This window comes from Anolis sagrei, chromosome 4 (assembly GCF_037176765.1).
Source record: "Anolis sagrei isolate rAnoSag1 chromosome 4, rAnoSag1.mat, whole genome shotgun sequence".
In the NCBI taxonomy this organism is placed as follows: domain Eukaryota; kingdom Metazoa; phylum Chordata; class Lepidosauria; order Squamata; family Dactyloidae; genus Anolis; species Anolis sagrei.
In genome coordinates this window covers 222,917,342-222,941,483 of record NC_090024.1, presented here as the reverse complement: position 1 = coordinate 222,941,483, position 24,142 = coordinate 222,917,342, and the positions used below count along the sequence as shown (strand labels likewise).

General features: G+C 40.7%; 1 protein-coding gene across 1 annotated transcript; it reads left to right on the top strand.

Moving 5' to 3' along the window:
- Nucleotides 1-309: 309 nt before the first annotated feature.
- Nucleotides 310-21,174, top strand: KCNG1 (potassium voltage-gated channel modifier subfamily G member 1). The gene is made up of 3 exons (XM_060772103.2): nucleotides 310-1,168; nucleotides 12,707-13,521; nucleotides 15,262-21,174. Exons 2-3 carry the CDS (start codon nucleotides 12,763-12,765, stop codon nucleotides 16,030-16,032), a joined length of 1,530 nt encoding a protein of 509 aa, XP_060628086.2. The 5' UTR covers nucleotides 310-1,168; nucleotides 12,707-12,762; the 3' UTR covers nucleotides 16,033-21,174.
- Nucleotides 21,175-24,142: the final 2,968 nt, after the last annotated feature.

Below are 24,142 nucleotides of genomic sequence, written 5' to 3'. Positions count from 1 at the left end.
CTCACATACAAAAATCCATCATGGTTATTGCAGTAGAATTCTCCCCCCCCCCCTCCTCTCTCTCTCTCTCTGAGGAATGAAAATAATGCTATGGTTGGGGGTCACCACAACATGAGGAACTGTATTATGGGGTCGCGGAATTAGGAATTTTGAGAAGCAGTGATCTAGATGCTCCAGCCTAGACTGACATTGGCTTTGGTCCATGGGGCTGACGCTACTAAAGCTACTGCGCTGGGTGGTCCCGGCCCTTAGGGACGCCCTTGATGCAACGAGGAGGGGGCGACGAGACTGGCGCGTGGACTTGTTGCCGGAGCCCAAGGGCGGGCGCCTGTTGCACGGAGGACGCGCCTTGCAGCCCTTGCTCGGCCGAAGCCAAACCCGGGAGAGTGCCTCCCTCCTCCCCCTCTTCCTCCTCCCCCTCCCCTTCCCCTTCCTTCCCCGACGGCTGCCTCTCCTGGCTTCCCTTCGGCTCGGCGGGCCGTCTCGCCTGCTGCTGCCTCCTACCATGTCCGCGGCTCCCTCCCTTCCCAAAGAGCAGCAGCAGCAGCCGAGCCCCCCTCCGCCTCCTCCGCTGCCGCCCCCGCCGCCTTTGCCTGCGCCGGAGGAGAAGGAAGGGCGCGCCGTGCGTCTGCTGGGCTCCTGCCTCCCTTCTTCTTCCTCCCTTCTTCCCTTCCTTCCTTCCCTCCGGCGCTCCTCTTGCGAGTGAGTGGGTCTCTCCTCTGCCCGTCCAGCTCGTCTCTGTCTTGACTTGGACGGGGCAAGCTATGATCCTCAGCCTTTCTTGACTTCCTGGGCAGGCGGGCAAGTTTCTGGCGAACTTTCCTCGGTGCCAAGCCGTTTGGAGACGTCCTGCGTCTTTGGAGGCGGGTTTAGCTGGCCCCTCCACCCACCCCCTCCTCGACCTCTCTTTCTAGTGTGAGCCTGGTTTCTCTTTTCCACCCTTGGAGCACGAGCCCTGGTTGGGGGGATTCTCTCCCTTCCTCCCGACTCATCCATGGCGCGATCTTGCCCCCTGGAGGCATCCCCAAGGCTCCTTCTCGCTTTGCTTCTGAACTGCCGGGCTGCTGCTCCTGGCGATGGTTTCCATGCCATTGAGGCAGAGAACCTGCTCCGGATTTGACTCTGAACTTCGGAGCCGCTCTCCAAGGCACAGAGCCCTCGCTCCAGAGTAAGTACCTGCACCTTCACTGACTCCGGGTGGGTTACATTGTAGAATTAATGCAATTTGACACCGCTTTAATTGCCATAAGGTAAAGGTAAAGGTTTTCTTCTGACCTTAAGTCCAGTTGTGTCGGACTCTGGGGGGTGGTGCTCATCTCCATGTCTAAGCCGAAGAGCCGGCGTTGTCCGTAGACAGCTCCAAGGTCATGTTTGCATGGAGCGCCGTTACCATCCCGCCGGAGCGGTACTGTTGATCTACTCACATTTTGCATGTTTTCGAACTGCTAGGTTGGCAGAAGCTGGGGCAGACAGCAGAATCTGCTCCCCGGATTCGAACCTGCGACCTTTCAGTCAACATGTTTAGCCGCTCAGCGGTTTAACCCCCTGCTCCACCGGGGGCTATTGATTGACATGCTTCAGTGCTATTGGACTCTGAATGTTGTTGTTTGAGCAGACCTTGTAAAACTACCACTCCCAGGATTCCATAGCATTCCACCTTGGCATTGAGTCCAGCTGCAATAATTCTACAAGGTAACTACACCCTTCTTTAAAATTTAGAGTCAAACCCAGAGCAGATGAACCATCAGAGTGACACCACTTTGAGAGGAGCCCTGCAATGTCCTTATTGTTATTACTGATATAGTTGCTGCTGTTTCCAACCAAGTCAATATGTGCTCTGGAAGGCTTTCATGGCCAGAATCACAGGGTGGCTGGGAATTTTCCGGGCGGTATGGCCATGTTCCAGAAGCATTCTTTTCTGATGTTTTGCCCACATCTATGGCAGGCATCCTCCAAGGTTGTGAGCTTTGCTGGAAACTAGGCAAAGTGGGGTTTATATATCTGTGGAATGTCCAGGATGGGGAAAAGATTTCTTGTCTGTTTGAGGCAAGTGTGAATGTTGCAATTGGCCACCTTGATTAGCATTGAATGGCCTTGCAGCTTCAAAGCCTGGCTGCTTTCTGCCTGGGGAAATTCTTTGTTGGGATGTGTTAGCTGGAGCTCCCGGTGGCGCAGTGGGTTAAACCCCTGTGCCGGCAGGACTGAAGACCGACAGGTCACAGGTTCAAATCCGGGGAGAGGCGGATGAGCTCCCTCTATCAGCTCCAGCTCCTCATGCAGGGACATGAGAGAAGCCTCCCACAAGGATGATAAAAACATCAAATCATCTGGGCGTCCCCTGGGCAACGTCCTTGCAGACGGCCAATTCTCTCACACCAGAAGCAACTTGCAGTTTCTCAGGTTGCTCCTGACACCACAACAAAAAAAAGCTGGCCCTTTTGATTCTTGTCTGGAATTTCCTTGTTTTTTTAGCGTTGCTCTTTATTTACTGTCCTGATTTTAGAGTTTTTTAAATAGTAGGTAAGTATTACTATTTAAAAAAAGAGGTGGGAAAATTTATAATGATTGTTGGTTTTACTGATGGATCTATGGACCATAATAAATTGTTGTTGTTGTAATGCTAATAGCCAGATTTTGTTCATTTTCAAGTAAATATGCCTTGGATTTTAGAGCTGGTTTTATGCTACAGTAATCATTCCTTTAGTTTTTTTCTGCTTGCACCAGCCGCAAAGGATTTGTCCCAAGTTGGAGCTGGACGGGGACTCTTTGATGGAGCAGGAGGGCTTTGAAAAGATTGGATGATAATGTTGATATTTGCCTTAACTGAGTTGAACTGTGTGTCTGTTTGCATATTTATTCATTTCTGTAATGCCACAACTGTCCATGGCACAGTAAGACTCCAGAGCCCCCTTTATTTTGCTTAAACTGACAAAATTTCATTGATCTGCTTTGCTTGACAAGGAAGCTGAAGTGCTTTGAAATAACTGAACGATTGTCCCATTTGCCTGACTTTAGAGCTGTCCTGTCCTGTCCTGTTTGCCTTCAAGTGCTCTAACTATGATTGACTGGCGGCTCTATAGCACAGTGATGCACTTGACATGCTATTGACATCTGTTCTTGCTCCTCTGGTATTCTCCTTCCTTCTTTAGAGAGTGTTTTCTCTCAGTTTGAGAAGTGCGGTGCATTGAAGAGAGTTTTCATCTTCCTCCAATTGTCCTTTACCTGAACAGTGGGGTGAATTTATTTTTACAGATTTGAAGCTTTATTCTAGTCAAGGTTTACCATTAATTGTGACTTCACAACTTATTTTCATCACTGATGCATTTCAGTTGCCTCTGTTTAGTGCAGTATCTCTTGCAATAAGCATGCCCTTGAGTTCCTTCTCTTTTGATGTATCTGCAAGCAGATGCTTAAGGGCTTAACAATAACTTTTGCAGAATACATTATATTTAAAATTAGTTTAAAGGGCATGTATATCTTGCTTCCCCTCCCTCAGTTAAACCACTGAACTACTGAACTTGCTGACCAAAAGGTTAGTGGCTCAAATCTGGAGAGTGGGGTGAGCTCCCGCTGTTAGCCCCAGCTTCTGCCAACCTAGCAGTTTGAAAATATGCAAATGTGAGTAAATCAATAGGTACTGCTTCTGTAGGAAGGTAATGGTGTGCCATGCAGTCATGCTGGCCACATGACCTTGGGGCTGTCTATGGACAACGCCGGCCCTTCAGATTAGAAATAGAGATGAGCACCATCCCCCAAAGTCAGACTCAACTAGACTTAATGTCAGGGGAAACCTTTACCTTTACTATATCTGCACATATGCACAGATACACACACCCCTTCCTGTGTGTACACATATACACACATATACAGTACAATAGAGTCTCACTTATCCAACATAAATGAGCTGGCAGGACGTTGGATAAGCAAAAATGTTGGATAATAAGGAGGGATGAAGATAAAGCCTGATTACATTATGATTTTACAAATTAAGCACCAAAACGTCATGTTTTCCAACAAGAGAGACTTTACTGTACATATTATTTGCCTCTTTCATATAATATCTGTCTATTGACACCTCCTTTCACCACTGTTTTGAGAGTTAATAGCTAAATAAATCCCCTTTAATTACAAAACAGTCTATAACTTCAGAAACAAAGTAGCATTCTTGCAAGACTGCTTCTGCATAATAATAGAGGTCATAATAGACTTTCTGCAAAGCTAAAACTTAGAGCGGCATTGAATTGATTTCTTTCCCCCAGGTATAGAATTGTTCAGTCGCAGTTAACAGCTGCATTATGCGATAACGAAGCCTCATTTTTATTTTCGCGATATGCCAATAATCTCAATGTGCTACAGCTTCCGGTTCTGTTTGATAAGGCAGTGTGAAAGTTTTGAGGTGACCTTGTCTACACAGAAATTAATCTGCCACATCAGAACTTGAAAGATGACTTTGGGAAGAGAAGGGAAGAATGATGTTCAAAGTGTCCTTCAGCCAGAGAGCAATCTACTGAACTTTCTTGGCCCCTGCTGATGTTTTCATAAAAAATATATTGAGTATCCCAATAAGCAAGACTGCATATGATGAGCCCTACTGAATTTGGTCAAAGTTTTGTCCAGAGAAGCAACCTGCATCCTATTGTGGCCAGTGGGCACCTTCAGTTTTGCTCCCCCAGAATATTGTCTTCAACTTAGAGGGCACATTTAGCTATCGCTACTGATAGCCATCAATAGAATTTTCCTCTAGTTGGAAAGGTCAGTCAGTAACAGAACTGTAGGGTGCCTTAATTTCCGGTAGTAATGCCATCTTTTAGAAAGGCCACTGGTTATGTTGGGTCTTACGCTGCAGAGGAAAAATAATGAGTGTGGAGGAGTTCCACCGCATCAGGAGTCTGTTCAGACTTTTTTACAGCTCGTTCTATTCAGCCCTACTAGTATGTTATTATTGCTCTCATCCAGGGAACAACTCTGAGATTGCCTGCACCACAAAATGGTAACAAACCCTTTTTCACAGGATCTCTGATGACATCAGAGATGCATTGCAGAAATCAAAATGCTGCAGAGGAAATTTGGAAGTGGCGGGGAGAGAACTGGGATGTTAACACTAAAGTTGCTGGTCCCCTTTCCTGTTTCCAGAAGGGCGGGTTTACCTGATCTGTTCAGCCTAACAAGGTCTTTGAGAATTCTTGCTAATAGGAAACCCATCATACAGCACCCAGAATTTGATTTGGTGTATTGAATAAGAATGAGAGGAAAACATCATTCATATTACTATGCAAGCTTATACAGAAGTAAATCTAATTGCATTCATTGGGCCTTTACTCTCAAAAACATGTGCATTCATTTTATCCTTTATTAAATTTATTTTTCAGCTCAGTCACTCTTACTGTGCTTTTTGTATTTTTTCTTCTTTTTCTCTCTTATGAAGAGAGAACAGAAAAAAACAGAGGACTATTCAGTTATATTTTGTCTCAATTTTTTATTCATGTCAGGAGCGACTTTGAGAAACTGCAAGTTGCTTCTCGTGTGAGAGAATTGGCCATCTGCAAGGATGTTGCCCAAGGGATACCCGAAGTTTTACCATCGTGTGGGAGGCTTCTCTCATGTCCCCACATGGGAAGCTGGAGCTGACAGGCAGGAGCTCACCCTACTCCCCGGATTTGAACTGCTGACGGTCAGCAGTTCTGCTGGCACAAGGGTTTAACCCATTGTGCCACCAGTGGCTTATTAATTAAACTAATATTTTTGTCAGCCTCTCCTAAGCATGTGCCCTTCCGATTTTTGGACTAGAAACTTTCATCCACCTCACCCAGCATGCCCGTTTGGTTGGGAATTATGGGAATTATTAAAAAAATAGAGAAAGAGGACATTGGATTGAAGAAAGTTGTTACGTATTATGTTTGAGTATCACATATCCGAAATGCTTCGGACCAAAATTGTTTTGGGCTTCAGTTTTTTTCTAGATTTTAGAATGCCTGTGTTTGGATATGCGTACATGAAATATCCTGGAGATGGAACTCAAATCTAAACATGAAATTTAGTTTGGTTTCATCTTACACACATAACCCAAAGGTAATTTTATACAATATTTTAAATAAGTTTGTGCAAGAAACAAAATTTATGTTCATTGCACATCAGAAAGAAAAGGTGTCACTATCTCAACCATCCATGTGTACAGTTTTAGATTTTGGTGTATCCCAAATTACAGAATTCCTGATGAGGGATGACCAGCCTGCATTTTTTAAAATTGTTCTTTCTGCTATAAATGGTACTGAAGGCAGGTAAGGAGAAAAATGAAATGGCATTTCTTTAAAAATAGATGAATAAGAAATAAATTGCACAAAACATATTAAAACAACTTCAAGGTCACAGAAACTCTATTTTAAAACTCAAAAATGTTTTCACTTCTCTTTCTGCACTGCAAATAGGTCCTGTGGATATATACTTCTTCCATGTAGTACTCTTTCCTTCATGTGTACTCTCTAATAGCTTCCTATATATTATGACCTTTCCTTTATCTTCCGAGATGTTCATGTTATAAATTTGGGTTTCTTTTGCCTTTCCTAGCTTAGGTTTGTCCATCTAGGATCTAGAACAAACCTTGGAAATGTATTCTTCCCTTTCTTCTCCCCCCATGGATTAAGTTGCAAAGGATTTAAGAAGGAAAATAAGATAATAGGTTGTTTGGTTGATGTTATTTCTATTCAGCCTACCACAGGCAAAATTCCAGAGGTCAGTGGATGAGAGTATCTCTGCCCTAACTAGTCCATTTTCCTCTTCTCCATGTCAAACAGTATCTTGCATAATAAGTAAATACATTTACCATAGTTCCAAGAAAGAGATCTTCAAATCCTCGTAATGAGAATTGCAGTTACTTATTTATTTATTGATTGGATTGTATTTGTAGTTTGCCTTTCTTCCCAAAATGAGACCAAGGGCACTTCCAGACAGAGCCAAAACGTGGGATTAATATGCAGGATAAACAACCTGAGACCTCAAGCAGGTCCCCACACAGACCTGTTGGTCCTGGGCTTTCTTTCCCCACCGTCCTCACAGCCCTTTTGTGTCTCAGGATAAAATGGAGGCTGGATGAGGGACATCCGCTAAAAGTTTGTTCAAATCACTCAATTATGCACTGATGCTTATATGTGCACATGCAAATATTCCTATGTGCGCATATACTCATTTAATTAAAAAAATGCCACCAGATTTCCTTCTTTCCACAATTGTTCATGTAATATTATAAAGTTTAAAATATACACTTTCAGAGACCTCAAATGGCTCCCCGCTTCTCCTCTCTTGAAAACAGCTAGAAATCAGCTGTGTCTCCGTGGAAGCCCAAACAGCTGATTAGCTCTTGTGGGGTTTTTAAAACCAACACAGGTGAGAAGCCGTCTTCACAGGGGGTAAAGAGGGAAATCCTGAACTTTATATGACTGCAAGGCCACACCGTCATGGGTGATATGTGTTGAATAGGATGTGACCTTTGCCTCAAAGGTTTTTGGCTGCGCTTCCTCCATTACATTTCCAGTTATAAGGTTGAACATTTCATAGAATCATAGAATCAAAGAGTTGGAAAAGACCTCATGGGCTATCCAGTCCAGCCCCCTGCCAAGAAGCAGGAATATTGCATTCAAATCACTCCTGACAGATGGCCATCCAGCCTCTGTTTAAAAGCTTCCAAAGAAGGAGCCTCCGACGCTCCGGGGCAGAGAGTTCCATTGCTGAACAGCTCTCACAGTCAGGAAGTTCTTCCTCATGTTCAGATGGAATCTCCTCTCTTGTAGTTTGAAGCCATTGTTCCGCGTCCTAGTCTCCAGGGAAGCAGAAAACAAGCTTGCTCCCTCCTCCCTGTGGCTTCCTCTCACATATTTATACATGGCTATAGTTTCAACTACTGCATTGCATTAATGGAAAAACCTTTATATTTTACCTCCTCTCTCTGGAGCTACAGTGCCATAGCATTCTATACCTTTTGCAGCTGCATTTTTAAAAAAACAAACATGCAAGACAAGGAAGGTGGGTACAGACCACCGAGGAGGAGGTGAGGAACTCAAGAGGGAGATGCTGGGAATGGAAGGAAACCAGACCTATTCCTCAGTTTAATAACATACCTCAGTTGTCAGTTGGGTAAAAATAAAGTCAAAAGGAAGCATGAGTATCAGAAGTAGCACTAAAATGTCCTACGCACCAACAATAAATTAGGGCCTAAACCCTGGAATATTAAAAAGGTAATTAGGTGCAAGTATGGAAGCAACTATTTCAAAATGTGAAATCCATAGCAGAATACCCTGACATTTTCCAGAACAGCTGGACTGTTGTATGTCAGCCTGTTCAGCCTGTGATTGTGTCTGATGAGCATGTTGATTTGCATGATGGGAATGGGGATGATGTTCATGTTCATGTTGATTTTCATGATGGGAATAGGGATGATGATCATGTTGATGTTCCTGAAGGAAGTGGGGATGTTGATTCGGTTTCTGGGCCAGGGTCTGGGGATGAGAGGCCGGAGAGGCCTTAGTTGCTGCAAGGGCCTGAATGGAGTTTTCAAAGACAGGTCACAAAGGACTGAGTTGCTGCAAGAGGATTCTCAAGGTCTCTAGCTTGGGAAAGGCTTTGTGTCACAGTTCTCTGATCAGTTATCTAAGAATGAAGTTGATTTTGAGGACCCAGGTGCAGAAGTTATTGAGGGGAGTGAGGCCTTGAACAGGAAAAGATGTTTCAGTAAGCAGAGATAATCCATACAGCAATTAAGACGCTTGGCTAGATTCCAACAGAACTTGGATGTGAAACTGAAATTAAGAAAGAATCTGTTCCTAACTGTTTGGGAATTAGGGCAGGGTTTATAAGTGACTAGTGAGAAATATTGCTTCAGTTGAAGCAACATCAGATTAATGTCAAGTTTCCAGCATCAAGGTCTCACTTAGTTCATGGTTGTCCTATGGAATATGCTTCTGTTCTGTTCAAGGATTCAAGTGCCTAAGTTCATAGATTTTTTGGACTCTTTTTCCTGTCTTCTTTTATATAAATTGGATTACTTTTTACTGATGATTACCTTTTACTACTTATTCTTAAATAAACTGCTTGTTGATTTACCCAGTTGGTGTGGTGTTTAAAGTCAGAGATGATTCTGTTCTGGAGTGCAACATGGGCAGCATGTGTATTACCTTCCTGCTCAGTGCTTCATTGCCTGAGGACAATGTTATTTCTACTGTGTTATGGTGAAAGGTGGCATGGGGGTGAAGAATAGTAACTTTGTTTAGGCCAGTGGTTCTCAACCTGTGGGTCCCCAGATGTTTTGGCCTTCAACTTCCAGAAATCCTAACTGCTGGTAAACTGGCTGGGACTTCTGGGAGTTGTACACCAAATCACCTGGGGACACATAGGTTGAGAACCACTGGTTTAGACCAACTAGTGGTATTTTTAACTGAAGAGGGGTGGCCCAGTGACTTCACAGGTTGCAAATTTAACCAGTTGCGCAATGCCATAGCTCAAAGTGAATATCTTGTACAAAGAAAAATGGCCAAATCTACCCATCTCAGTTGCGAGAGGCTGATCTGTGGTGGTCTACAACATTTGAGGAAGATGCTTGTGAGTGCCATTGGAGTACATCAAAGCTCTTGTCTATGTTCATAATAGCTTTAGTGTAAACCAAGCTTGGAGGGGTGTCATGGAAATAAATAATTGTATTAATTCATGTAAAAAGCTCTAGCACAGAAAGAAGTTTTCATGGATGTTTTCTTTTAAAACTGATAAATTCAGCTATACTTCCTGCCAAATCCTGAGATTTTCAGCCATCATGGAGGAGTTCAAAATGTGAAGCTCTCTGATTCTGGGTGCTCTACTTTATTACTGTGCTTTTCATTGCCTCCAGTTTCACTGTCTTTTAATATAATAATTCATGTTGTTGGGTTTCACAGTCAGCCCCCTGTGTCCACAGATAAGATAGCCCACTTGAAATATGCAATTGGCTGTCACATAGCTGATGAACCAAATTTGTGTTCCTATGCTCCAGATGGTAATAAACCAATAGGTTCAAATGGCATGAATATTAAGAAGAGCTTCTTCAGATTACAAGGAAGAGATAAAACTCATTATTTTGAGTGGTTTTATTGCAGAGACCAGATGGTCAACAATCAGGGATAGCTTGTAAGTGGACTTTCTGCAAGAGAGTTTGGCGAAAATGACCAGATCACCTGGCAGAGTGCGAACTGATGAAGCAGAGAGCAAAATTGTCATTTCCTTCACCTGGTTGTTACTCAGTTTCTCATTAGTCTCAAATATATGGCTCCATTCTTGCTGACCGTGTGCCACACCAGGAGTTCTTGACTCATTACCTTTAAATGGCATTTCAGTGGAACACTTGCTGTTTTCAAGAGAAGACCTCCAACAAAAAAAGGTCATATCCAAGCTGGAGGCAGCTTTTTGCATTACAGGTTCTCCCACATCCCAGCTGCTGGATCTTCATCCAGAATTGTCAGTGGGACTCTTGCAGTTAATGAGAGTTAATGGAGGGTAGGCATACATGGATGACTGAAAGCATCATTTTGTTCATTGCCTAGTCACTATGCAGTTTTACAAATGTTGTAGAATGTAAAGAAAATATAAATGAGAAGTCATGAAATACACAGTCATTTCAGATTGGCTTATAAAAATAGTAACTATTGACTAGCCCAGACATACAACTTGTGGTGTGAAGGCTTATTTATTTATTTTATTTATTGTGTCAGTGCAATCAGTGATGGCTGATTTATTAGGAAGATGTTTGCTTGCTTTAATGATTAAATTGTAAGTATTCCTTAAGGATTACATTTCAGTAGGGATCCCAGTTGAAAAGACCCTGTCTTTCATACCTACCAGTATGATGGACATCTGTCATATAATTATACAGTTAGAGGAGACCACAAAGGCCATCCGGGCCAGCTTCTAAAGGCCCTGAGAGGTGTGTAGGACTATTGCAGTGGTGTGTTTTAAATTGTGTGGGAAACACTTGATAAGATTGTTGAAAAGTTACTAAACGAAGTTACAAATGGCCCATGAATGATGCATCTGGGTTTTATCATACCAGTCTATTCTCTTTTAGCAATTGTGTTTTTTAAGCAAACAGAAACATCAATATGGAAGCAATCGCCATTACACCTTATCCCCGATATTGCTACTTCAGTGATGCCTATCAGTCTTCCACACTGCTTTGCTTGATCCCACTGTTCTGCCCATGTCTGCGCTACATATAGTTACAGGGTTTTCTGAAGCATACAGGATGTTTAGTTTTTAATTTTTTTGTACGCTGCAATTTTACAGTTGTTAAAATACAATTGTTCAAATAAAGGTCACTGCTCTAATTGTGTAGTTGCAGCTCACCATGGCAGCTCAATTGCAAAAACACAATTACAGCAAAATCATTTTTTTTAAAAAATAAAATAAAACCTGGGTAAGTAAAAGCTGTGTTGTTCCTATGCACCATGGTGTCCTCTTTCTGTCATGAAGTGATTGCACCCTGAGAGGGAAGAGGGAAGAAACATACCCATGGCCACCACACGTAAGGGGAGACACTCATTGCATTGGCTTTGTGAGTAGCAGACTGCAACTCTTCAGAATCTGCCAAGTCCTAGTTTGCAGAATACATTTTGCTGGCTCTTCTTCATGACTATTCTCTCAGCTCATAACAAGCAAACAAGCTCAGATTGGTAGTCTCTTTCCTCCAGGATGTGAGAGATCATAAATTTCCAACAAACTGAGCAAACTCCTAGCTCTTTGTACAATCAACAGTATTCTGTTGAGTTTGTTTTTCGCTCACACTATTTGTGGACAAGGACTAGCTCTAGGGTATTTGTACCCCTTCCCTTTAGCTAATACTCTCTTCTAGATTTCACATGAATAACAATCTTGATTGGGGTGAATATGCTGACATTAACTCCTGTGAATCACAACCTCCTCCAGACCATAACACAATATTAATAGAAACATTACTATTATACATTCACATTCACTCTTTTACAGATGAAACACACTCAAGACTTGAAGTATGCAAATTGATTCCTTCTGGCCTTCTCCCCCTTCCAGGCTTGGGAATTGTGCAGTTTTCCTCTTGCTGCTGAACCACAATGGTCAGAATTTCTCACCATTAGTTGTGTGGAACAGGAGGTTTGGGAATTTAAATTTGACAACATTTTAAGGGCTGTGCAATTCCCACCCCTATTCTACTGCACAATACTTAATCTATTACTGAAGTAAGATGAATAACTGCGGAACAAACAATGCAAGGGAAGTCAAATTACACACAATGCATTTACTCTCTTAAACCCATGCCATTCATAACCTTGCTACAACATTGTCATTTGAGAGCCAAGTAGAAAACCCTTCTTAGATCAGATAACATCGGTTTGCATGCCACTGCAGTAGAAATTGAAGATAAGGCATTAATATACTGTGTGTGTATGTTCCTTCATGTCACTTGTCAACTTATGGTGACATAATGAATTTCATGGAGTTTTCTTAGGCAAGAAAAACTTAGAGGTGGTTTAGTGAGTTCTTTCTTCATAAATAAAGTAGCCTAGAGCATGTGGTATTCATTAGTAATCTTTAGTTGTTTTGGAAGTATTTACTTATTAAAAGTATTTAAATGGGCATCATTTCCTCTTCTTCCTTTTAATGAGCGAAAGAAAATGAAAAAACCTCTAATCCCCAAATCTTTTTCCCCTCTTTACAGGTGGAGAAATCTATGGCTGGAGTTCCACAGTGATGTGAAATAACCTGGTGACCAAGATGACTCTTTTACCAGGAGAAAACTCAGACTATGATTACAGTGCATTGAGCTGTGCTTCGGATGCCTCCTTCAACCACCCTTTCTTTGCTGAAACAGAAACTCTCAAAGGTGTCTTTTATCAGAGAGCAAAACTCATTCACCCTGGGGAAGACCTCTATGAATGCATTCACCCTGAAGACCGGAAGCACCATATCATCATCAATGTTGGGGGCTTTAAGTATTTGCTCCCATGGACCACACTCGATGAATTCCCCATGACCCGCTTGGGACAGCTAAAATTTTGCAATAACTTTGATGACATCCTCAATATTTGCGATGATTATGATGTCACTTGCAATGAGTTCTTTTTTGACCGGAACCCAGGGGCATTTAGGACCATCTTGACTTTCCTGCGGGCAGGAAAGCTTCGACTCTTGAGAGAGATGTGCGCACTTTCATTTCAAGAGGAGCTGCTGTACTGGGGCATTGAGGAGAACAGCCTGGAGTGGTGCTGCAAGAGGAAGTATCTGCAAAAGATGGAGGAATTTGCTGAACTGAATGAAACAGAGGATGAGTTCATTGATAGTGAAAACCAGTCTGATGCTGTGGTGGAGACCAAAGCTGGCCTTTGCATGAAAAAGCTCCAAGACATGGTAGAGAGGCCACAATCTGGGATTCCTGGCAAAGTGTTTGCCTGTTTATCAGTGATCTTTGTGACTATCACTGCAGTCAACCTGTCTATCAGCACCATGCCTGGTTTAAGAGAGGAAGAGGAGAGAGTAAGTTGATTCTAAGAGGGGCAACTTGCACTAGCAGGGTTGTGCTTGTGGGGAAGGAAAATCCATTTTTCAGTTTCGAGTTGAAGCATTTGAAGATGGAACAATAGTTTGACAATAAAACACTAGCAATTTTCAGGCCCTCAGTGTTCCACTAGTAAACAATGTAAATATATGGTGCACACAGGAATTTAAAAATTATGCCAGCTTGTATCGTTAATTCATGTCCAAGGCTCTTATATTGTCACAATTTGATCAATAGAGCTGATTTCCATTACAGCAAACTTTTCAGATTTATGTGGCTAAAACATTCAGATAGCATGCCCAGTGATGGAAGCTATAGTCTAGAATACCGGGGAAACACTCGGCTGGGGAAGTGCTTTCAAACTATATATAATGTTTTTAATTGCTTTTACTTTGTAATTTTGTCTATGTTGGGCTTGGTCCCCATGTAAGCCACCCCGAGTTCGTTCAGGGAGATAGTGGGATATAAGAATGAAATTGTTGTTATTTGAAACACAACAAGATTAGTACACAGAAAACAAGATCACTATGCTGGTTGTTGTATTGGATCACACATCGGACACTTCCCAAGTGTCTAAGACTATGTAATGTATTGGGGAATAATGCGTGCAGATCCCGGTAGGGTGGCCTTTTACAGCTGACAAATGGTAATTTTGTCAGCGTCAATTGTATTTAAGTGCAGGCCAAGGTTTTTAGGCACTGTACCCAGTGTGCTAATCACCACTGGGACACCTTGACTGGTGTATTATTATTATTATTATTATTATTATTATTATTATTAGTGCTTTCAAGCAATATGTAATGGAAACTTTCTGCACTTTGGTTCTTAATTTCTCACTGAATTTGAAGGGACTACAACCAAGCCCCACTTCCGTTTTACCACCTCCAATCCAAGATTAAAGGGTCAATTTTAACTGATTGTATAGAGTATTTAATTAATGGAGTATAGCCTTTGACTACTTGACTATATTGATGTAAATGATGTGTGATGTAGAATAGAACCTGGATCTCATCAAACAGAATGAAGGTGAAAACTATCTTTCCTTTCTTACCAGAAATTTTGATTTCCAGAAATTTTGAAACCATGGGGGTCATAACTTTGTAGAGATGGTAACATAATTAACTCAACTCCTGTAGATTTAATAGTATGAAGAACAGCTCTCTTCCTTTATTTATTATTTACATTGGTACTCAAACCCTACACTACAGGTGTAGATTATTGAAATGCCCATGTTGTGAAAAATTTCAATGTAGTCATTTGTGAATCTTGATCTAAATCACTTCTGAATATGTATATCCTTTCTCTCAATCACATTTTAAAAAGTTTTTTTTGTTTCTAACATTCAAGTACTGGCCTACTTGTTTTGCAGTAGTTATTAATTATGATTCTAAAGGACATGGAAATTCTAGCCTCCTAGATGATGTTGGATTTCAACTCCCAGTGATGAAGAATGATAGGAGTTGCCATCCCACAACATTTTAAGAACCACAAAATACCATTTTTTCTGTCAACTGGGGGATAGGAATAATAGATCACTTTCATGTCCATCCTGACATTTGGGCTCCTTGGGGCTATCGCGTCACTACTGGAAATGAGATTGCTGAACTAAATGTCCCTTGCACTGACCTATCTGACCGCTTTTCTATTCTCAGTGGAACTTGTGTTTTTTGCCAAACTAACTTTATGAGCTCATGCGTTCTTTTTCTCTCTTGCTCCAGAATGAATGTTCTCAGATGTGCTACAACATTTTCATAGTGGAATCAGTCTGCGTAGGATGGTTTTCCTTGGAGTTCATTTTGAGGTTCATCCAGGCACCCAGCAAATTTGTCTTTCTGAGGAACCCCTTAACCATGATTGATATAGTTGCCATCCTGCCCTATTATATCACTCTGTTTCTAGACACTGCTTCATTGGGCAGTAATAAAAAGCCAAGCTCAGGCAACATCTACTTGGACAAGGTAGGCTTGGTGCTTCGCATACTCCGTGCCTTGAGGATTCTCTATGTCATGCGGCTGGCCAGGCACTCACTAGGCCTGCAGACTTTAGGACTCACCGCTCGAAGGTGCACTCGGGAGTTTGGGCTTTTGCTGCTTTTCCTTTGTGTAGCCATTGCACTGTTTTCACCACTCTTGTATGTGATTGAAAACGAAATGACTGGCTCCCAAGAGTTCAGCAGCATCCCTGCTTCATACTGGTGGGCTGTCATCACTATGACAACAGTTGGCTATGGCGATATGGTACCCCGAAGCATCCCAGGCCAAGTGGTGGCGCTGAGCAGTATCCTGAGTGGCATCCTTCTCATGGCCTTCCCTGTCACATCCATCTTCCACACCTTTTCTCGCTCGTACATTGAGCTGAAGCAGGAGCAGGAAAGAATTATGTACCGGAGAGCACAGTTCTTAATGAAAAGCAAATCGGAGTTAAGTCATGCCTCACAAGGGAGCGACGTATTTCCGAGTGCCTCTTCAGAGACCAGGGAACATGACTGAAAACTTTCCATGTCTGCCTGTTGCTGAGCAAATAGTAACAGATTTCATCTTGGCGTTCATTCCTGGAGGCATTTGGGAGATGCATTGCACAAATGACATGCAAAAGGTTTTTAGCCATTATGCCAGCTGAGGGCTTATTCATCATGATGCGTATTAGCATTATTATTAGGGAGGGGGAATCAGAGCCTTGCTTTCCAGTAGACTATGCAGCTTAGATGCAAGATCATGATATGAGATTTTTACAAAACAACACAAGTATCATTAACTAAAAGGAGAACAACTGTGCAAAATTCCCATTTGGCAAAGTCATCTGTTGCCATTTGTAACATAAAGAGGCAAGCCATTTTCCAAGAAAACAACTGTGAATGTCAACACTTTCATCATTCATTTTCTTGGCCTTTTGTTGTTTATTCATATCAATACTTGTGAACTATCCCACCCCAGAGAACCACATTAATCCTTGTATGCACAACTCCATTGTTTGTAGTGGGGTTAACTATGTGCAAAGGAGTGTATGGTTTTTTAAAAAATTGTTAATTGTTTCTCTAGAATAAAGAGGCCTCTTGGTCCATCTCTTTCCAAGCTGCTGAAGTCTCAATTCCTTTTTCATAGTTTCAAAAACAGAGAACTCCAAGCACCTTGAGCAGGAACTTGTAAGTATTTGGTGACCATGACACCTAAACTGTAAAAGTCATTCTGGCTGGAGGATTTGCATAGTCCCCAAAAATAACATTTACAAGCTCTGTCATAGATAATTTTCTGGACCTGGAGAACCAAGAGTAGCATTTCCTCCTCTTTTGAGTCATAATTTAAATAACACAAGTGCTTGATTCTAAGGCATACTTTTATTTGAGCACCCACTTCCTCATGATGGGTGAGTAGCACTTTTTCTAGGTCATAATCTCAGCGCCACTGCGTGTAATTTTCTGTGAGATCCTTCTGCTATGGAAAAGGAATTGAGGCTTCAGTGTATTCTGTGGCAGTCTCTCTTATCAGTCTTTAACACCCTAAACATAGGAGCCCACAATTTCCACTAGGTATGGTTAAAACTTGGGATGGAAAAACTATTTTGAAAATATAATGATTGAAAAACATGCTTTTCAAGTGTTGAGAAACCAAAATGAGAGGAATTGTAGACTGGTGAGAATATTTACAGTTCAGAAATTATTCTGCACAAAATTTACAAATGGTTATTTTACACAGAAAACAACATTTTATAAGCAGGAAATAATATTACTGCATTGAAATCCAGGTTGAGTATCCCTTGTCCAAAATGTTTGGAATCAGAATTTTGTGGATTTTGAAATACTTTTATTTGCACATTCACACACACACACACACACACACACACAGAGAGAGTTGTCTTGGAAATGGGGCCTAAGTATAAACATGAAATTCAGTTATGTTTTATACACCTTATACTCATAGGCTGAATTTAACTTTGTACAACATTTTAAATAATTTTATGCATCAAACAAAAGTTTGGGTGCACTGAATCATCAGAAAGCAAAGATGTCATTATCTCAACCAGCCATGTGGACAATTTTGGATTGTGGAGTATTTCAGATTTTCCAGTTCTGAATAAGGAATGCTCAACCTATATGATTTTCTTTATCCAAAACAAACGTGTGAATTTTGCGCAGAATAAATTCTGAATTGTGACTAGGATTTCTGACAGCAAAAAAAGAAAATAGCTAAAATAAACTATTGAGAGAAAACACTCAATAAAGAACTGCATCCCTAGTTAGGAGTAGGCCCAAACCGTTATGCCAATCCTCAGGCTTCTTGTGTACGTTGTCTTTTTAGTGTTTACAGGAAAGCACAGGGTAATCATTTGCGGTCTCCTAGATACTGACTGCTAGATTGACCTGAAATGCCTGTCCTTCTGTTCCCTGTCCTTGAATATTAACAGCAAAAAGGTAGCTAACTGCAAATCAAACATAATATGCGCTGAAATATCACACCATGCCAATCATTGCTTCATGGTTCTTTCCTCCTGCATCAAATAGAAGGAAATAAAACTCATGTGATGAGCTTAATTGCCAGAATTAGTAGCGTGATCATTTATAATATCTCATGGGCATCTGGCTCCTTGAAAGGAGCAAAAATTATCAAAATGAGTGGCCAAAAACATAGAGAAGAAATTAATGTATCAGATGAGTCATCAGAAACACAGTAAGCCTCCCATGAGCAAAATCGGGAAGGGGTAAGAGCCTTCTGTTAATTGCCTTGACTTTCCCTAGTATGGTAAGCTACATTGCAATCAATCAGTGTGCCTGCAAAACAGTGAAAAGCAACCTCAGACTTGCCTGTACCCCAGTTCATTTAAATCTAATTCACTTTAATATACTAACTAAGCTTGTTTTTCTCTAAACCTATGCATGAAGCAAACCACATGCTTGCTGAACTTTGGTAAATGTGCTTGGCCAAGCCTTGGATATATCTCCAGTGACAAAATTCACATGGCTATATCACACAATTTTTTTACAATTCGGGATCACTATGAACAGTCAAGCAGCACAACTCCTATGTATGCAGGTGCTGTCAGTCTAGGCAAAGAACAAAGGTTGTTTTGAAAATGTGGGGTTAATCCTTTGATATCAAGACTATTAGTCTACAACACACTAAAGCTTCTACAGTAAGATCGACTGGCAAGTGAGAGTTTGTATCCAATTTTGTCTTGCTCTACTGCAGGTGCACTAGTGTTGTACAAAGCAGTTTTTGGAGGTTGTGCAAAGATAATAAACAATGCCTGTATGTATTGTACAATCAATTATTCAAAACAATTCCTCAACTGTTGTGCATTCGGTTCCACAACCCCTGGTGTAAATTCATGCACAATTGTCTGACTAGATGCACAGTCTCTTGTACAATTGCTTTGCACAACACCCAAACCAGCACAACTATAGAGAGGCATTGTTCAACCCATGAAGTTCTGCCTGAAAAAGGATTCTCTAACATCACTGCTCTGTGATCCACTAGATCTCCAGCCCTTTGCAATGATAGTAGATATTGGTACAATGATGGGACACAATTTGATATTCCAGGCCAAAATATGAAGTTTTCACTAATTTATCTTAGACATATTTGTTGACTTATTATCACTTAATAAGGAGGAACAGTGATATTAGTTTTCAGAGTCTTTTATTTATGTTGATAGTCATTTGCAAGGCCAGGCTTTGAAATTGAGTATGTAAAAGTGTGATAGATGATGAGCCATATATTAAAATGATAGATAAGACTGCATAATTCGAGTTTATAATGTGGATGCTAACTTGATAAGTGGTTGCTTACCTGAATTTGCCAAATAGCTTTAGCTCATAGCAAACCAGTGCAGAGTAACTTGGTGGTATGCCCCACTCAACATAGTGGACTTTAGTTCTAAATAGAGATGCAAACAGTGACTCGTTCTGAAACAGATGAATTTGGTCTGTATTGATTTGTTTCTTGATAAATGGTTTGTGAGGTAGAAAGATGTCCTATGAATGAATCACTGTAAGAAATTACAGAAATTGCTCCCCCCCCCCCCAGCTTCCAAAATACCAAAGGCTTTTATGCTAAATTAATGATTAATGCAGTGAAGTTCTCAACTGTCTTAGTATTTACCTTGAATTCTCATGCCGTGTCACACTTTTTTCTCTCCCCCCACTCCGATATTATATAAATTTATCAACAGCTGAAAAGATTTTATGAAAACATGGTGTTTTTTGTGAAGTTACAATATAACAATGGAATTACCACTAATAAAAAGTGACAAGTGTGAAAAAGATTTATGCCTTGTAAAATTATATGAAGTGACTTTTTATCAGTGGCAATATAGAGACAGCTGTCCGGTATCATTATCTTGTGTATATGTGCAACAACGTGCATAATTTCAATATAAACAGTAGCAACCATGTTCATTTTGATTAATAAAAAGAATGGATTTGCTTTTTATGTTTGTTACTTGTTATGTTGATATCATATTTGTTCCTATGGACAGCTTAATGTTGTACCTAATGCTCCAAGGCTAGAACAATCCAGATGCAATTTTTACTAAGTTCATGTTATGATTGTTTTATAACTGAAATCCAGTAAATGCTGAAATGGAAAGCTTAGAGTGTTTCTACACAAATGCTATAGTGCAGTTTGAAGGTGGATTAAAAGGAATCAGTTCCACTGTGGAGCACCTACACAAACATCCAGGAACTGGTTCAAGTTGAAGATGGTAGCTACTGCTTTGGGAGATGGTGATCGGGCATTTGGACAATGTGGCCGGTCCAGCAGTTGATGGTGGAGGACCATCGTGTCAATGCTGGTGGTCTTTGCTTCTTCCAGCACACTGACATTTGTCCGCCTGTCTCCCCAAGAGATTTACAGGATTTTAAGGAGGCAATGCTGATGGAATCGTTCCAGGAGTTGCATGTGATATCTGTAGATAGTCCACGTTTCACAGGCATGTAGCAGGGTTAGGAGGACAATAGCTTTATAAACAAGCACCTTGGTATACATACAAGTAATCTGCATTTTTTGGCCTCAGATTCAAAACCTGAACTGAATATACTCTGATTGGCTTTGGCACATTATCTGACTTATTCAAGACTTTCTAGTGAGTTTATTTTGATGCGTTGTGCCTGGATTGATCCTAGCAACTGAGTGCATGGAGGACATTTTGTGGACACCCTGGCTTCACCAGGCAAGAAGGCACAGTTTGCTCATCTTTGCTCTACCATGTTCAGGCACTCTGGAAACCAAATAGTATCTTTTGTCAGTTCAGAAAGCCTTCCCTCAAGTTATTAGTTCTTGTTGAATTGTTTGTTTTTTCCCGTTTTGGATAGGTGGATAGGACAGTGTTTTAACTGTAACATTAGAGCATTTAGTGTTTTAACTGTAACATTAGAACAAAACTGGGTCATAATTGCATTCATTTAGTAAATTCAAGGCACATGACATCAGTGGAAAACTGGCATGAATTGGGTATGTAAAATCTATGTAAGCAGACTTTAGAAGAGTGTTCCAGTCTGCATGAAACCAAGGATTTCTGTGGAGAACAGTACTTTTCTCCAGCTTGTTCCTCCTGCTAAAGAGTTTAAAAGTGTGTTAGAAATCTGCATCAGGTTAACTTCTCAGCACTCAAATACAAACTGCACTCTATATAATAAACACATTGTCTTGTTCTTCATTTTCCTATTGTGTTAATACTAGTTATATTGAAAACTCCCAGGTTGAAATCCAGTACCATTTTTCTTAGTCCTAATTTCTACAGAAAATCCTTCAGATGGTTTGAATTGTGTACTTTAGATTCTTCATGTTATACAAAAGAAACCAGAAACACGTCTCAAGCTGCTCAAGTGATGGTCTGTTTATTAATAAAATAACTGAAAGCATTTTGTTCTATGGGTACTCTGAAGGCCTTTTTCAAGCAGTTATTTAAAATAATACAAGGACAACAAATAAATACATAGTACACTGGATAAAATTATAGCCTGTACATATCCATTTAGAATCAGACTTCAGAAATCTCCAAACCTGGAATCCTAAATCATTTGCTGTTTTTTATTTTAAAAGCTTTTAAATAAAATATATCTTGTGAGTAGATTAAAAATATACATTGTATTCGAGGGTACATGGATGCATCTGAGATGAAGGGGAAAGGACTATTGGAAAACTATGAAGGGTTTTACAAAAGTAGAGGGAGCTCTAGGTCCTCATTTAGCTGGCTTGGGATCAAAGATTTTAATTCTAAAATCGACCCTACATCTATATTAAACAAAATTCTCTTGTCAGTAGTGCTGTTCTCTTTGGCCCCAGACCTGAAGTCTATTGTGAAATGTTCCAAGCACTGGCTCACCAAGAAAGTACCTGTTTTGTTGTACCCTTTTCTCTTTTTACAAATGTATTCCAGTAATTTCTTGAATGAGAATAAGGAAACATATACAGATTCAGAAGGTATTCCAAAGGAACCAAAGAGCAAGTAATCCAACACCTTGCCAATGCTGAGTCACAGTTGGGACTTTGAAAACTCCAGCAAAAATGTCAATCCCCACTCTGCTCACAGAACAATCCCATAAGATAGGTACAGAATCAATAATAATAAAATAATAAGACATGGATAAATAAATAAATAAATCATGCATATTTAAGATTGTCCAGTGAGTTTCCTAGCTAAACGTAGAGTACAACTTGGATCTTCCAAATTCCATGCTCTAACCCTTGCACTACACTTCAAACTAGCTGATATGGTATGCTCAGGTTCTGTGGGATGATATTTAAAGGAGCTTGATATCCTCTATGCCCTTGTATCAGCATCTCATTTCCTTTGAAGTACTTCGTGCTGGATTCAAATTTAGACATGTTAATTTGTGCATTGTTGTCTCATATTGCTCTCAAAAGAAGCTGAGCCTGTTATTCAGAATTTAATATCTGCACAGCTCAATGTCATGTGTGGCATCCCTTGTATTTCAGTTTATTTTCTCTCAAGCCCTACAGGAGTCTTTCACCAGCTCCAACTATGAAAAATAATTGTTTATCTTAACTACAGTTGATCCTCCACATTTGCATGTTTAAATTTTAAAGATTTAATTAGTCACAGATTTGCTTAACATGGTCTCTATAGTGCAATCATATAAAACAGCAGCATTCTGTAAGATGTCAGCATCATTATCATACAACTTACCTAAGCCATTATCAATCAATACTTCCCTAATCAACCAAATTTAAACTGCCCTGGATCTGTTATGATACAGCCTGGGAACATTCCAGGAGTTCTTTGGCCATCCACTGAGATGGACAGGCCAAGGGCATATCAGGGCCACCACTACATCACCAGCAACAAGCAATTGCCTGACAGAGACTTGCCTTGATGTCACATTTCTGGGTCACACAGTTCTCATCCTGCTGTGACTTCACCAGAAGCAATGTCACCAGCAAGCCTGTGGCAAGGAGCTGCTTGTTGTCAGCAACACATCAGTGGACCTGTTGAAGTTTGGACAGTGGATTACAGTTTCACTGTTGTCCATATCTCAGAAACTCCAGGACTGCCCCAGAGCTTCTAGAACAAATCCTGTTTCCACTTGAACTGCATTACTGGCTGGATGTGGCACATCTGCTTTGAGTCCAGCTGTGCATCATGCAGTAGCTGAGAGGTGAGTCTGCTTTATTTTAACCATGTAGACATGGATCAAGACTACTTGATGAGTTTGTGGCAGGATTACGATTCAAAACTAATGTCTTAGCCACCAGGTTACATACCAGAGAAACAGTGGGGATGCTCTACATTGGAAAACTCCTTGCAAGAGCAACACCCAAGCTTTGCCTGTAGCATAACAATGGGATTCGATGCATATTTACCCAGAAATAACTTCCATGGATGTCAACAGAACTTAACGCCAGGTAAGTGTATTGAGGATTGCAGCCTGGAAATAGAAACAGTTATAATGCTAGATGTGATTTATTAGCAAACCAAACAACAATCCAACAAACACTCTATGCAGTGTTTGTTTCTTGAAACACAGAATCTTTAATTCTGGAAATGCATTGTATCATTACATGTTATCCTTCTACAAGCTGAACCAAGTGCAGCCAATTATGTAGAGCAAAAGAAAAAAAACTGAGATATCACATTACAGTTTACTTCAGGAACATCAGTGTTAATGGGAGAATTGGGGAAACAAGATGCAAGGCTTGTCATGATCAGGGGTAGGTGTTTTCGACATCACAGTACTTTTTGCTCCCAGGGCCATTTAATGTATTGCAGCAGAATGCATAAGGTAGTAGGAAATGAGGAAGGTTGCATTACAGATGAATAAACTCAATCAGGGAAGCCATGACCCTGAATCTGCAAGACCTGACCTGAGCAATTAATGATAGGGTAGCTTGGAGGTTTCTCATTTATAAGGTCTCCATAAGTTCAAAGCCAACTTGAAAGCAATTTACAAAAGCAACAATAAATGAGCAATGAAAAGCAAGTACACCAATATCCTTGGACTTCCACATTCTACCTGAAGGAGGAGATACATAAAATGTTTTTCCTACCTATTACAGGAAATGACAAAAGGAGAATCAGGAGAAATGCTCATAAGTGCTACATGGAGGGGAATGCTGTTTGTGTTACATTTTCAAAAAAGCAAAG

Bases quoted from the DNA above. Each gene is read 5' to 3' on its own strand.
- KCNG1 (XM_060772103.2), top strand. From the start codon at position 12,763: ATGACTCTTTTACCAGGAGAAAACTCAGACTATGATTACAGTGCATTG. The intron at 13,522-15,261 runs GTAAGTTGATTC...CTCTTGCTCCAG, and splicing joins TAAGAGAGGAAGAGGAGAGA to AATGAATGTTCTCAGATGTG.